This window comes from Silurus aristotelis (genome assembly GCF_946808225.1).
Source record: "Silurus aristotelis genome assembly, chromosome: 11".
Lineage (NCBI taxonomy): Eukaryota > Metazoa > Chordata > Actinopteri > Siluriformes > Siluridae > Silurus > Silurus aristotelis.
In genome coordinates this window covers 16,652,048-16,666,411 of record NC_139584.1, presented here as the reverse complement: position 1 = coordinate 16,666,411, position 14,364 = coordinate 16,652,048, and the positions used below count along the sequence as shown (strand labels likewise).

The window sequence follows — 14,364 nt, the reverse complement described above, 5'->3', positions numbered from 1 at the left end:
AAAATTATAACAGTCAATATAATGCTAGGAACTGAGGTAAGCAGTTGCTGGAGTTTTGAAAGAGGAATGTTGTCCCATTCAGGTCTAATACAGGATTCTAACTGCACAACAATCCTGGGTCTTCTTTGTCATATTTTGTCATTACATGCCAGATGTTTTCAATTAGTAAAATGTATGGGCTCTAGTAACTAGCCAGATGGTTATTCTCCTATTTAGTCTGGAGGATGCACCAGGGTTTCCAAAAACAATTTAGAATAGTCTGACCACAGAAGAGTTTTCTACTCTTCAACCAATGACCCAGACTCCTTGAGATGACTGGGGTATTTCTGGATCATGTTTACAATTTTTCTTTAATTTTTTGTATTATAGATCTTTATCCTGCATTTAAGGATGACATGGCAAACTGTGTTCACAGACAATGATTTCTGGGAGTGTTACTAAACCCCGTTGCAATGATCTCATGGGCATCCACTATTGACTTTTGCCCTTGTCCTTATCACACAGATTTCTCCAGATTATTTTAATCTTTTGTTATGATGTACAGTAGATAATTCTTCGCAGGAACTTGTTGAGGAACAATATTCTGAAACCGTGTCACAACTTGTAGATGTAGTTTTTGGCAAATTGTTGAACCTCTGCCCATATTTACTTAAAAGACACTCTGCCTCTCTAAAATACTCGTTTTATATCCAACCATGTTACAAATGTGTTGCCCATAAACCTAATTAGTTGGAAAATGATGTTTCTGCAGTTGATTCATTTTAGACCCTTTCTTTTCTTGCCTTTTGTTACCCCCGTCCCAACGTTTTTGATGTATACCATCAAATAAAAAAAACTTCCATGTTTAAAACATATGGGTGTTTGACAATGGTAAATCATTGCATTCTGTTTATTACATTTTTTACAAAACTTTTTATGGAATCAGGGTTGTACTTTGCAGACCTGTTCCCCTTTCTTGCCAGATAATTTCCCTATTTCATCTTATTAAATTGTCACGTTTAAATACCGGATTCATTCATGTGAACTGACTTTCAAGAGCGCTTTAATAGCGCGTTGTTTTCGACAACTGTAATGGACGCTTCAGTGATCTCCCTGTAAAGACTGGAGCCTTCTAAGGGAATAGTGTACATACATGATCACTTCACAAGCGCGTGACCTGGCATGTAAAACAGGAACCGGAAATGCAGCGCGAAGAGGAAACGCGGAAGCGGATTGTCGGCTGCTTAGTGCACAGCCTTTGTGTTTTTGTTTTGTGACTAGGTGTAAAGAGGGAAAATGGCTTTGTCTTAGTTTTTGTAATAATTATTGTAAGGTTTTGTGATTTGAAAGAGGATAGGATAATTTTAGTAGCCTGTCATGTGCCGGTTTATGTAAAATTATTAGATTACAGAGCTGTTTAGCTGGTTAGCTTCCGTGCGTTTGAGTGAATCTGGGCCTGTGCGATTACTGTAAAAAAAACAACAACTTCATAATCTTCCGCTATGCCTGGATCTGACTGAGTAAACACGATCTGTGATTTATACAGGTAGGTGTTTGCACACGAGCAAGAGTGTTTCAGATTATAAATCGCTAGGTTTGTTCACAATAAACGCATAACTTCCGCTACCATTTTACGATCATCTTTGTCTTCCAATATTCATCAAAAACACATGCAACTGATTTTCACAGTGAAGCTGATTATCATTTTGACACACACCACCACTAACCCCCTCAAGGTTTTAAATGACTTTGATTAATTGTTTTTCAATTAAGTAGGATTTTAGTAATCTGGGTGATTAATCCCAGTAGAATCTCACACACACACACACACACACACACACACACACACACACACACACACACACACACAGAGGCAAGGAAACTAAAAACGAATCCAATGTCCCTTTTTCTAATCTTAACTGTACTAAGAAACTTCAACATTTCCATATAAATCGTCAATTATTTAAACTAGTATTAACCGAATAAGTGAATATAATAGACCCATTTTCATTTTTCTTTGTTTGTTTGTTATCCTTATAAATGAAAGACAAATGCAGCTGTAAGCATAGGCAGCATTAACATGTCTGTGCCCCGTCAGTAAGTAGAGATGGCATCAATCTGATACCCTGTGGATCAGATGTTTGAGAAAACATATTGGCTGTCATATGACAAGAGGCACAAATTGGAAATGGGTTTAAGAAAATAAATTAATTTTTGAAACTAGGTTTTTATTTATTAATTTTTTTAATCATGGATGATTGGAGTTTTTACATAGGTGGATGTATGCACTGGAGAGAAGGGGAATGAAAGTCAGTAGGAGTAAGACAGAGTACATGCGTGCAAATGAGAGGGAGAGCAGTGGAGGGGTGCGGTTGCAGGGAGAAGAGGTGGAGAAGGTGGAGGAGTTCAGGTACCTGGGGTCATCAGTGCACAGTAATGGAGAGTGTGTTAAAGAAGTGAAGTGAAGAAAAAAGTGCAGGCAGGGTGTAGTGGGTGGAGAAGAGTGTCAGGAGTGATTTGTGATAGAAGAGTATTTGCAAGAATGAAAGGGAAAGTTTATAGGACTGTGGTAAGACCTGTGATGTATGGTTTAGAGACAGTGGCATTGAGTAAAAGACAAGAGGCAGCGCTGGAGGTAGCAGAGCTGAAGATGTTGAGGTTTTCGTTGGGAGTGACGAGGATGGACAGGATTAGAAATGAGTTTATTAGAGGGACAGCGCATGTAGGACGTTTTGGAGACACAGTGAGGGAGGCGAGATTAAGATGATTTGGACATGTGCAGAGGAGGGACATGGGGTATATCGGTAGGAGAATGCTGGAGCTGGAGCCCCCAGGAAGGAGGAAAAGAGGAAGGCCAATGAGAAGGTTTATGGCTGTGGTGACGGCAGACATGCAGGTAGTTGGTTTGAAAAAGGCAGATGTAGAGGACAGGGTGGTGTGGAGGCAGATGATCCGCGGTGGTGCTGAAAGAAGAAGATTGGAGTTTTTATATTATCTTATACATACAATGCCAGTGAATCTTTGCAAGAGTGAAAGAAAACGTTATTGAATGGTGCTCATCTGACTCAAAGTTTTAATATTGAAAGAGAAAATTTTGTATCTCTAATAAGACAATTTAAATGTAGCATAATGGTAGTACTGCTGATAAATGAGTTCAAATGTCCACATTTGTCTGTTTCAATATTTTAGGACAGTCTCTGAGTTAAGCCTGACCGTATTGTGCTGTTCAGCTGTAAGTTTTGGTTAGTGGAGGATGTACGCCCCAGCAGGAAGCGCTCTTCCGGCAGCCCGCAGGAGACGAGGTGGGCCTGCCATTCCCAAACAGCCAGAACGCAGTCTGGCATCTGCATTTCCTGGTGCACTCTCCATCACAGCCCTGTGCACGGCCCTGGCTGAACCGGCATGGCTGCGGGTCCATGGAGGAACCTGTCCCAGACAGGAGCTTGGAGTGGCCGACGTGCTGGGATACATAGACGAAAAACTCATTGAAGGCAATTATTCATAAATAGCACTAAGCTTTTTAATACTCATTAGGGAAGACTATTGCGGTTGTGGTAAAATTTTTAATTGTTTTAGCCGCTAGACACCCAGCAACAGTATGCACATCACAACATACTTATTGGTAGCAGTTTTATTTAAACATTATTTTTAAAGCATGAACCTCCACACATTCCACATTTTTTCTCACTCTCAGCTCAGTAATAACTGTTTTGTCCTAGTTCAGTAAATTCCTAAATTTTTTTTTAGAAACAAAAAAATCATAATATATGCGTATAAACTGTTTGCCTGAAAAATAGGCAAACATTATGACTCTGTAATTGATTCTTTTAAATTGTTTTTAATTTAAATAGACTTTTGTTCTGTGTTCCAACAGACTACTGCATTAATTCCCAGACGATTCTGCTTTTGCGAGTCATTGCTGCCTTCTGTTTTTTGGGCATCTTGTGTAGTCTGACAGCTTTTCTTCTGGATGTCTTTGGGCCTAAACACCCTGCTCTCAAAATTACACGCCGATATGCCTTCGCTCATATTTTTACAGGTATTCAACATGTCATTATGCTTTCTGCTGTTTTATTTTATAAATGGAAAATTTTATTAAATAAAAAACAGGGAAAATGCCAATGTATTCAACTATAAAATAAATCTTGTAATGAATGTCTCTGCAATCTTCCTCACTGTCTAGTTCTACAGTGTGCCACTGTGATTGGCTTCTGCTATTGGGCTTCAGAGCTCATCCTCACCCTACAGCAGCAACACAAGAAGTATCACGGATCGCTTATCTACGTTACGTTCGCCATCAGTTTTTACTTGGTGGCTGGAGCCGGAGGGGCTTCCATTTTAGCCACAGCTGCTAATTTGCTCCGCCATTATCCCACTGAGGAAGAGGAGCAGGCCCTAGAACTACTTTCTGAGATGGAGGAAAGCAGTGAGACTTATCCAGTTGACTATGATATTGCCAACCAGTTCCAACCACCACCTGCTTACACACCCTGATGAAAAAGCATTCTTAAGTCTTTTCTGTTGTCCAACCCTCCCACCCCATGCTTAAGGTACCTTTTCTTAGCTTCCCAACAAGCCATGGTCCATGTGCCATGTAATAAATCATCTATATGCCTAGTATTGCCAGTTTGCCCTTGTCTCATCTTCATATTTTAAACTGCCAGTATTTTATTATGGCAGTGCTTCTGGAATGGCTGATAATCACTGGGGAAATGCTTATCTTTTGTTACCAAATTTTGCATGTAGTTGCCTGGAAAGGCTTAAGACCCAAACAAAACTCCTTTCCGGTTGGGTCAAAAAACTGGCATGCTTTACTATGTACTAATGTGAAGCTAAGCACAGACTGAGATTAAGCATACAGTAATCCAACTTTTAATTAGTTTTAAGAATTATTGGTTTCCTCCACTTTTCTTTTGCTAATTATTACACATCAGTCTCTTGTGACATTCCACATATAAAATGCTTCACATTGTAGTTAACTTAAAAAGCCACCATAATTAATGATTTCTAATCACATTAGATCTAACTTTCAGCCGTTCTTGTTTATATACATACATAAATGCACGCACACAAATCAACCCAAAGTGTGTTTTTTACTTTTCCGTGCACAGACACTTAACAATTTTCCACTGTTACCGTATTTTCACAGGGGGTGGTTGGTTTCTTTTTCTAAACACTGAAACTTAATTAAACTCTGCACTTAACAAATGCCCAGTATGTTTTATATTTATGTATTTCATGTTTGATAAAATTTTAAGTGTTTTTTTGGCTGGTCAGAACAATTGATCTTAATGCCAGAGTTTGACTTTCTGTAGATACATTTTAAACCAGCCTTTGCAAAACTGTGCAGCAGAAATGTCCTCATTTTTGCCAAAGTCTTGTGGAAAAAAAAAATTACTTTTTGCTGGTTAGATATTTGATGAGTGTCTTTTGAGAAAACACACATTTCCCACAGCTATACAGATAGGCTATTTATTTTATATTGTATATTGTTAATTATTCATTGCACATGGTCTTATCATCTATCAGCTTTGATCTCCATGGCATTTCCATTTTTATTAGGCTCATCGGGTGTGCTCTAGAAGTGTTCTGTTTTGCCAATTTGTGTTAGCGTGTTCATGGTTTCTTTATAATTATAATCCTACGTGGTGTTGTTTTTTTTTTTTTTTCCGCGGTGGGTTTTGTTTATGTAATTGTGAACATCCTAGCTCACAGTGCAAATTTATCTGAGAAAATCGCGTCTCGTGTGTATTCATATGATTGCAGTTCACCTAAATTGTTTATAGTTCTGTAATTGTTTATTTCACAGCATGCCCTGACTATGTCGCGTGTGTGTGTGTGTGTGTGTGTGTGTGTGTGTGTGTGTGTGTGTGTGTGTGTGTGTGTGTGTGTGTGTGTGTGTGTGTTTACTCTTTGATCAGAGATCTAAGTGTAAACATGTACTATTAAATTTTACACCCGTTTTTTTTCTTTCGGTTTTATATTGGGGTGGATTGTGACAATTCTGCTATGTTTTCCCTTCTGTGATCATTTATGTATCTTTTGTCATGGAAAATAAAGGTCCGCAGACCATGTTTGTGGTATCGGGGCTTGTCCGAGTGCCTTTATTCATAGTTTGATGACTTTAAAATAATGGTTCTCAAACAGTCTGGAGATCCAGGGGTTTGCGAGGCACAGCGAAGGTATTTAAAAAAAATCTAAGTTGTGAAAATCATTAGAACCTATTATTAAAAAGATAAGAAACATTACTTGAATTTGCCCGTTTAAAAACAACAAAGAACACTTTAAAAGGTCATGTCCACATAACTTCCGGTGTTCATGCCAAGTTTACCGTTGGCATGACAACGTTTGATTCCTGCTGAAGACGACGGGAAGTGACTTGTTAATCGCCACGGCTGAATTTTCATCATGAATGTGATCCGTGCAGCTGGTTAATGTTATCAGGTGTGTTTTTCGATCAGAGATGTGTTCCTCAACGCCAAGCGGATAAGTCTCATCCAGGTAGTGTTCGCTAGACAGTCATGTAGGTAGCTGAGTGTGTTCAGACTGATATCAGATTAACGGTTTTACTTTAAAATGCACTCGACTGATGGATCAGAACGCGGTCTTGGTTCAATACTGCTTTGTGCTAATGTAAGAGCCGATGATCTAGCAAAAATATATAAATAAGAGTTAAAGGCAGCCTTTTGAAGACGGATGATCCGCTGTGGCGACCCCTAATGGGAGACGCTGGAAGAATAATTAGTTAAAGGCTTTAACGCATACCGTTATGTCTACCGGTAATTTACCACCTCTGCGAAATTTGCCCAGCTGGAGCCGGGTTGGGACCCTCGATCGGACCCGTTGCCCTCTTCTCATTTCCTGTGAATGTGAGCATAAAGCAGCGCAATCGCACAGACACGACCATAAGACCACTCAGACCAGTGTTGGGATGGACACGGCCGGGGCGAGGATCGCCTCACTGGAGAAAGACATCTTGTTCCTTCAGCAAACGCATAAGAGCACACTGGAGAAGCTCCACGAGAAGATTGAACACCTGAAGCGAGCTAACAAAGGTACTTTATGAAGAACCATTTTAAACATTGTAGTTCAATAAGTAGACACTGGAAATTATGTGCACCTGCAAAAATGTAATAACTTCACACAGAATGATTATTCTTTTTTTTTTCAGAGTTGCAGTATCAGCTGATTATGGGAGCACAGCATCCTCCTCCAGGTACCAAAAACCCTGTGCACAGCATTTTTTTAAAACTCAAAAGACAGATAAAATCAGTTTTTCTGTGTTGAATCTGACTCTTTTCAGAGCCTTGTCCTAACTTAAATGAAAAGCATTGCCAGTCTGGAATCATCAGGTAATAAATATAGTGCACCCACTCCACCTGTTGCACATAGGAAACATTCACAAAATGAGTAGCACCAGAGCATCCATCTTCCATTGCTTTGATCTGCTTAAGCTCAGAAGAAAAGCTAGAGGCGAGACTTCATGGAGCGGAACACGACCTCATTGTGTCTCTGCTTCCTCTGAGGATCCGAGACGGTTCATCTCGGCCTCCACGCTCTCCAACCCTGCAGGAGTGTGAGGCCACGATCAGACAGCTCTATAACACCAACACCTTGCAGTCTCAGGAGGTGAGGAATCTGTTGTTCATATAGACACATGCTGATTTAAAATTAAATGTTGTGGATAAAGTTTAATTATAATATAGGGGTAAAATATATAATTACATGCTTAACTGTATCAATTCCATATGCATATTTTTTTAATATATAAAACTGTTATATATTGAACAAAAGTATGGGATCACACTAGATGAGAATGGAAGATTTAATTATTGATTATTCAATAATAATTAGCAGGGTAATAGTACACTTGTTTGTACCAAACCGTTTCAGTACAGGAGTTTCGGTACGGTATGTGTACCGAATGCAACTCTTGTTTTAGTGTTAAAATCTGAGTTCTCTTACAAACATATTAAGTGGTGGACCACAAGTTTATTTTGTCTCCACCTTGCACTCACAAAAATAAAACATAAAAATACAATAGAATAAATCTAATTAATGCAATATGATTTTTTTTTATTATATTAATTAAAATTAGTATGAATCCATATTGCTAGACTGTAAAAACATTGGCAATGACAGGAAGTCATCTATTTTGCGCATGCACAGAAGTTTGCTCACATGCACAATACAAATCGTGTTTCCGGTATGGATGGAGTAGCACAGTGTCACTGTCTAGAATCTTCTTCTTCTTCTTCTTCTTCTTCTTTCGGCTGCTCCCATTAGGGGTCGCCACAGCGGATCATCCGTCTCCATACCACCCTGTCCTCTACATCTGCCTCTTTTACACCAACTACCTGCATGTCTTCCCTCACCACATCCATGAACCTCCTCCTTGGCCTTCCTCTTTTCCTCCTACCTGGTGGCTCCATCTTCAGCATTTTTCTACCAATATAATTCATGTCCCTTCTCTGCACATGTCCAAACCATCTCAATCTCGCCTCCCTCACCTTGTCACCACAACATCCTACATGTGCTGTCCCTCTAATAAACTCATTTCTAATCTTGTCCATCCTTGTCACTCCCAACGAAAACCTCAACATCTTCAGCTCTGCTACCTCCAGCTCCACCTCCTGTCTTTTACTCAATGCCACTGTCTCTAATCCATACAACATCGCAGGTCTCACCACAGTCCTATAAACTTTCCCTTTCATTCTTGCAGATACTCTTCTATCACAAATCACTCCTGTCACTCTTCTCCACCCACTCCACCCTGCCTGCACTCTTTTCTTTACTTCCCTAACACACTCTCCATTACTTTGCACTGTTGACCCCAGGTACCTGAACTCCTCCACCTTCTTCACCTCTTCACCCTGCAACCGCATCACTCCACTGCCCTCCCTCTCATTCACACACATGTACTCTGTCTTACTCCTACTGACTTTCATTCCCCTTCTCTCCAGCGCATATCTCCACCTCTCCAGGCTCTTCTCAACCTGCTCTCTACTCTCACCACAAATCACAATATCATCTGCAAACATCATAGTCCAGGGAGACTCCTGTCTGACCTCGTCTGTCAACCTGTCCATCACCACTGCAAACAGGAAAGGGCTCAGGGCCGATCCTTGATGTAGTCCAACCTTCACCCTGAACCAGTCTGTCGTACCTACTGCACACTTTACTGCCGTCACACTGTCCTCATACATGTCCTGCACCACCCTCAAATACTTCTCTGACACACCTGACTTCCTCATACAATACCACAACTCCTCTCTCGGCACCCTGTCGTACGCTTTCTCTAAATCCACAAATACACAATGCAGCTCCTTCTGTCCTTCTCTATACTTCTCCATCAACATCCTCAAAGCAAATAAGGCATCTGTGGTGCTCTTCCTCGGCATGAAACCATACTGTTGCTCACAGATGGTCACCTCTTCTCTCAGCCTGGCTTCCACTACTCTTTCCCATAACTTCATGGTGTGACTGATCAACTTAATTCCCCTGTAGTTACTGCAGGTTTGCACATCTCCCTTATGCTTAAAGATCGGTACCAGCACACTCCTTCTCCATTCCTCAGGCATCCTCTCCCCTTCCAGAATCCTGTTAAACAATCTGGTTAAAAACTCCACTGCCATCTCTCCTAAACATCTCCACGCTTCTACCGGTATGTCATCTGGTCCAACCGACTTTCCATTCTTCATCCTCTTAATCGCTGCTCTCACTTCCTCCTTACTAATCCTATCTACATCCTGCTTCACCAACTCCACATCCTCCAACCTTCTCTCTCTCTGATTTTCCTCATTCATCAGCTGCTCAAAATACTCCCTCCATCTTCTCAACACACTCTCCTCACTAGTCAACACATTTCCCTCTCCATCCTTTATTGCTCTAACTTGCAGTACATCCTTCCCAGCTCGGTCCCTCTGCTTGGCCAATCGGTATAAATCCTTTTCTCCTTCCTTAGTGTCCAACCTCTTATACAGTTCCTCATATGCCTTTTCCTTGGCTTTCGCCACATCCCTTTTAACCTGCTGCCGCATCTCCTTGTACTCCTGCCTACTTTTCTCATCACTCTGTCGATCCCACTTCTGTTTTGCCAATCTCTTTCCCCTAATGCTCTCCTGCACTTCCTCATTCCACCACCACGTCTCCTTGTCTTGCTTTCTATTTCCAGATGTCACACCAAGTACTTTTCTAGCTGCCTCCCTCATCACTCCTGCAGTAGTTGCCCAATCATCCGGCACCTCTTCACCACCACCAAGCCCCTGTCTGACCTCTTCCCTGAACCTCACACTACACTCTTCCTCCTTCAGTTTCCACCATCTTATTCTTCTTTCAAACCTTACTTTCCTCCTCTTCTTCTTCGCCTCCAAAACCATCCTACAGACCACCATTCGATGCTGTCTAGCTACACTGTCCCCCGCCAACACCTTACAGTCTCCAATCTCCTTCAGGTTGCATCTCCTACACAGAAGATAATCCACCTGTGTGCACCTTCCTCCACTCTTATACGTCACCCTATGATCCTCCTTCTTCTTAAAATACGTGTTCACCACTGCCATTTCCATCCTTTTAGCAAAATCTACCACCATCTGCCCTTCCACATTCCTCTCCTTAAAACCATACCTACCCATCACCTCCTCATCACCTCTGTTCCCTTCACCTACATGTCCATTAAAGTCTGCCCCAATCACCAATCGTTCTTTCCTAGGTACACCATCTACCACTTCATCTAATTCACTCCAGAATCTTTCCTTCTCCTCCATCTCACAGCCAACTTGTGGAGCATAGGCACTGATGACATTTATCATCATCCCTTCAACTTCCATCTTCACGATCATCACCCTATAAGAAACTCTCTTCACCTCCACTACACTCTTACTGTACTCTTCCTTCAGAATCACCCCTACACCATTTCTCTTCCCATCCACACCATGATAAAACAGTTTAAACCCACCTCCAATGTTCCTGGCCTTACTCCCTTTCCACTTGGTCTCCTGAACACACAACACATCTACCTTTCTCCTCTCCATCATATCAGCTATCTCTCTCCCTTTACCCGTCATAGTACCAACATTTAAAGTACCAACCCGAACCTCTACTCTCCTACACTGCTCCTTTTCCTGCCGTCTCTGTAGACGCCTTCCTCCTCTCCTTCTCCTCCTTCGGCCAACAGTAGCCCAATTTCCACCGGTACCCTGTCGGCTAACGATACCTGTGGCGGTCGTTGTTAACCCGGGCCTCGACCGATCCGGTATGAAATTCTCATTTGTGATCCGCATATTTGATTTGGCACATGTTTTACGCTGGATGCCCTTCCTAACGCAACCCTTCCCATTTACCCGGGCTTGGGACCGGCACTAAGAGTACACTGGCTTGTGCCCCCCTAATGGCTGGGTTAGTGTCACTGTCTAGAATCAATTTAATCAATATAAAAACATCAAAGCATTCTCATGAAAACAATGCGATATGTTTATATGTGTCATGTAGTGCACAACATGTTTTCAGTAATCGGCAAACAAAATAAGGATTAAACACACTTCATGAGCTAACCAACAATAAGTAATATAACAATGTGTATCAAGGCTGTATTTTTCTTCTCTCTTAGATGTCACGACTGAAAGCTATACTCACAGATGTGCTAAACAAAAAGAAAGTCCCACCTAAAGTCTACAATCTTACAAAGACACATCTCTCAGACATCACAAGGTGCTTTTTTCAATGTCACTTTGTCAAGGTACTCTCTGGAAATCAGAGACATTTACCAACACTGTTATTTATTTCTTGCTTTTAGAAGTGGAGAGTTGTTGCACATTTCAAAACTGTAGATAAAACCATTGCCAAAAATACAATACGTTAACGTCTATATCCCTTTCTTATAAATAATATAGATTTATACAGTGCCTTAAGTATTCACCTCTTGGTGTTTTTCATTAATGGTTTTATTTATATCACTATAATTGTCCTATGAAAAGATTTTCTAATCTGAGCTGTGGATCTCTCTAGCTCCTGTACTTCTTTTTGGACTTTAGTGGATAACCTCTTCTAGGCAAAGGCTTGGTTATGATTCTTTAAATATTTAAATGATGGCTTTATTGACCTTCCTACAGAATAGTTACATATTTTTGGTAGGAACTGTTTTGCAAATGAATACGTGAGCACCTGGGCTATTTTTGTAGATTTAGTTCCAGCTCCAGGTTGTAACACTTTATAAAATGTGGAATAGCTTTAGGGGGTGAAGTAAGATAATGTAGATTATAAATTTAAAAGTATTGGAACAACATGTCCAATTTGATTGTTTTTGCTATACATTGAAGCCCTTTAGTTTTAAAATCAAATAGTAATCAGGAGACAATACATAAGAATGGCAAATTTTCCCAGTTTAAATCTTTGTAGCAGACCACCGTTTTTTTTTTTTTTTTTTTACTTCTTCTAAAATAATTGGAACATACAGTCTTAAAGTAAGTAACGCATAATATTTTTGGATCACTTGAAAATTGGGTCAATTACAACAAAGGGTGGCATATTCTAAGTTGTTTAACATATCAAGATGTAACTATCATGAAATTAAAGCTAAAAATGTATTTATATAAAAATATATACGGTAATCTGTGCTAATTGTCCTGCTGTAGGCATCAGCCTCATGTGCATGTGAGAGAGAAGGTTATACTTCCTGCCATCAGACAGAACCTAAGCAGCAACCTGACGGAGAGACAGAAACGTGCCCAGGACATTCACAAACAGCGCCTCAGAAGACCAGTCTTTTCCTAACTAAAAACAGCTATATACACCAGTATAAAATCATGAATTAAAAATTCTTTGTATTAATTATTATGAACTTATTTCCCATTTTACTCTGTATTATCTTGTACATGTTTACCTGTGCATCTTCTTATGGATTATGGCTAATGACATCTGACACGAGTGTCTTTAATGCTAAAATCTGTTTAATATTTCAGATTGCAGGTGCTGCTTTTTTAGCGTGGTTTTTTTTCTGTTTGCCTGTTTCTGTTAGACTATAGTAAAATATAATTATTTTAGCTGTTAAATTATATTAATTGGACCATTATAAGAATAAAGACAGTAGAAAGTCACATGGACACATATTATGAAAGAAAAAAAGCATTATTCCTGGTGTGCATAATAAGCTACTTTAAACACTAGTCTTTTGTTTGTTTTTTATTTTAGCAGACAAAATCAAACAGTCCTGTAGACTCTACTTTGACAGAAACCTTCGGATCATTTAAAAGCACTGACCGAGTATTCTTATCATAAATCATCCCCATATCAATGCTTATATGAATCTTTTCGTTAATTACTACGTTTTTTATTAGCCTTATATTATGCAGCATACCTGCCCTACAAGACCTGTGAATAAAGTGTTTCTATATTAACAATAACAAATTAGAATGGGGGCAATAATAAGAAACTGTGTTCAAAATCGTAGCAGCACCTGCCAGAGCCATTAGCAAATTAATACCTTCTGCCCAGTAAAATTCATGAATCCAACAACACTGTTATAAACATAATGACTAAAGCTTGGATTGTGACAGCCATAAAGCATTTATAAATACACAAAAAAACAGTATCACCTCTTTAAACATGGCCAAATGCATGTGGACAGCAGAGAATTGAACATCACATTTCTAATTAATAGGCATTAAAACAAAGTCCTAACTATTTCACTGCTATAATGTTACTTATCTTAGAAAATCCAACATTAAGATTTTGGATTGTGGCTTTTAGAATTCCCTTTAAGCCACCACAGAGAGGTTTTGGATAAGAAGTAACATCATGAATTGGCAGATTTGCTCACCTTTGTTCCAAAGAATTTGTAATGTTACGGCATATAACATTTTAGACAATTGTGTGCCTGGACATTTATAGCTACAAATTTGGCAAGACATTCATATGAGTTTAATAGAAAGGTGTCCACAAACATTTGTTTCATATGCTGCATTAATGTGTAAAAATTTTTTTCTTTACATTTAAACACTGTTTATTACCTGTGTGTTCTTTCTACTTATGTTTTCTAAAATCAACTGTAACTTTTAATAAAAAAAATTATTGTTGGCATGAATGGGGAACAACTCCTTTTCACTCTTTTGAAAATATTTTTTCAGTTTCTCAGTTTTAATAGCTCTTTAAACGATTAAGGTCTGTGGGTTTTCCTAGTCATGATTTGCAAGAAGTAATTTACTCTATCCTCATTCTGGTTTATGCTTTTATTGTATTTTAACACAGAAATGTAAAAAAAAAAATTCTTGCATGATTTTATTTAAATAGCATAAAATAAAAAAATGGGTTAATTGTACAAAAATACAGCTTGCTTATTACATCATCTTGCAAATTCCTTTAATTTTATTTCTGTAGTGCTTTTAACAA

At 39.4% G+C, this 14,364-nt stretch overlaps 2 protein-coding genes across 3 annotated transcripts; both read left to right on the top strand.

The window, feature by feature from the left end:
• Nucleotides 1–1,143: 1,143 nt before the first annotated feature.
• Nucleotides 1,144–6,062, top strand: tmem127 (transmembrane protein 127). Of its 2 annotated transcripts, none has more exons than XM_083554614.1 (4): nt 1,144–1,525; nt 3,169–3,470; nt 3,854–4,018; nt 4,163–6,062. In XM_083554614.1, the coding sequence occupies exons 2-4, from the start codon at nt 3,233–3,235 to the stop codon at nt 4,471–4,473; spliced, it is 714 nt and encodes a 237-aa protein (XP_083410740.1). In that variant the 5' UTR covers nt 1,144–1,525; nt 3,169–3,232; the 3' UTR covers nt 4,474–6,062. The 2 variants fall into 2 exon arrangements, with proteins under 2 accessions (XP_083410740.1, XP_083410741.1); XM_083554615.1 differs by having other exon boundaries at nt 1,166–1,529; nt 3,174–3,470.
• Nucleotides 6,063–6,319: 257 nt separating this feature from the next.
• On the top strand, nt 6,320–14,299 carry LOC310733373 (coiled-coil domain-containing protein 74A). Its single transcript, XM_083554603.1, has 7 exons — nt 6,320–7,034; nt 7,151–7,195; nt 7,283–7,331; nt 7,434–7,608; nt 11,588–11,688; nt 12,612–13,289; nt 13,388–14,299. The coding sequence occupies exons 1-6, from the start codon at nt 6,749–6,751 to the stop codon at nt 12,748–12,750; spliced, it is 795 nt and encodes a 264-aa protein (XP_083410729.1). The 5' UTR covers nt 6,320–6,748; the 3' UTR covers nt 12,751–13,289; nt 13,388–14,299.
• The last annotated feature ends 65 nt before the right edge of the window (nt 14,300–14,364 follow it).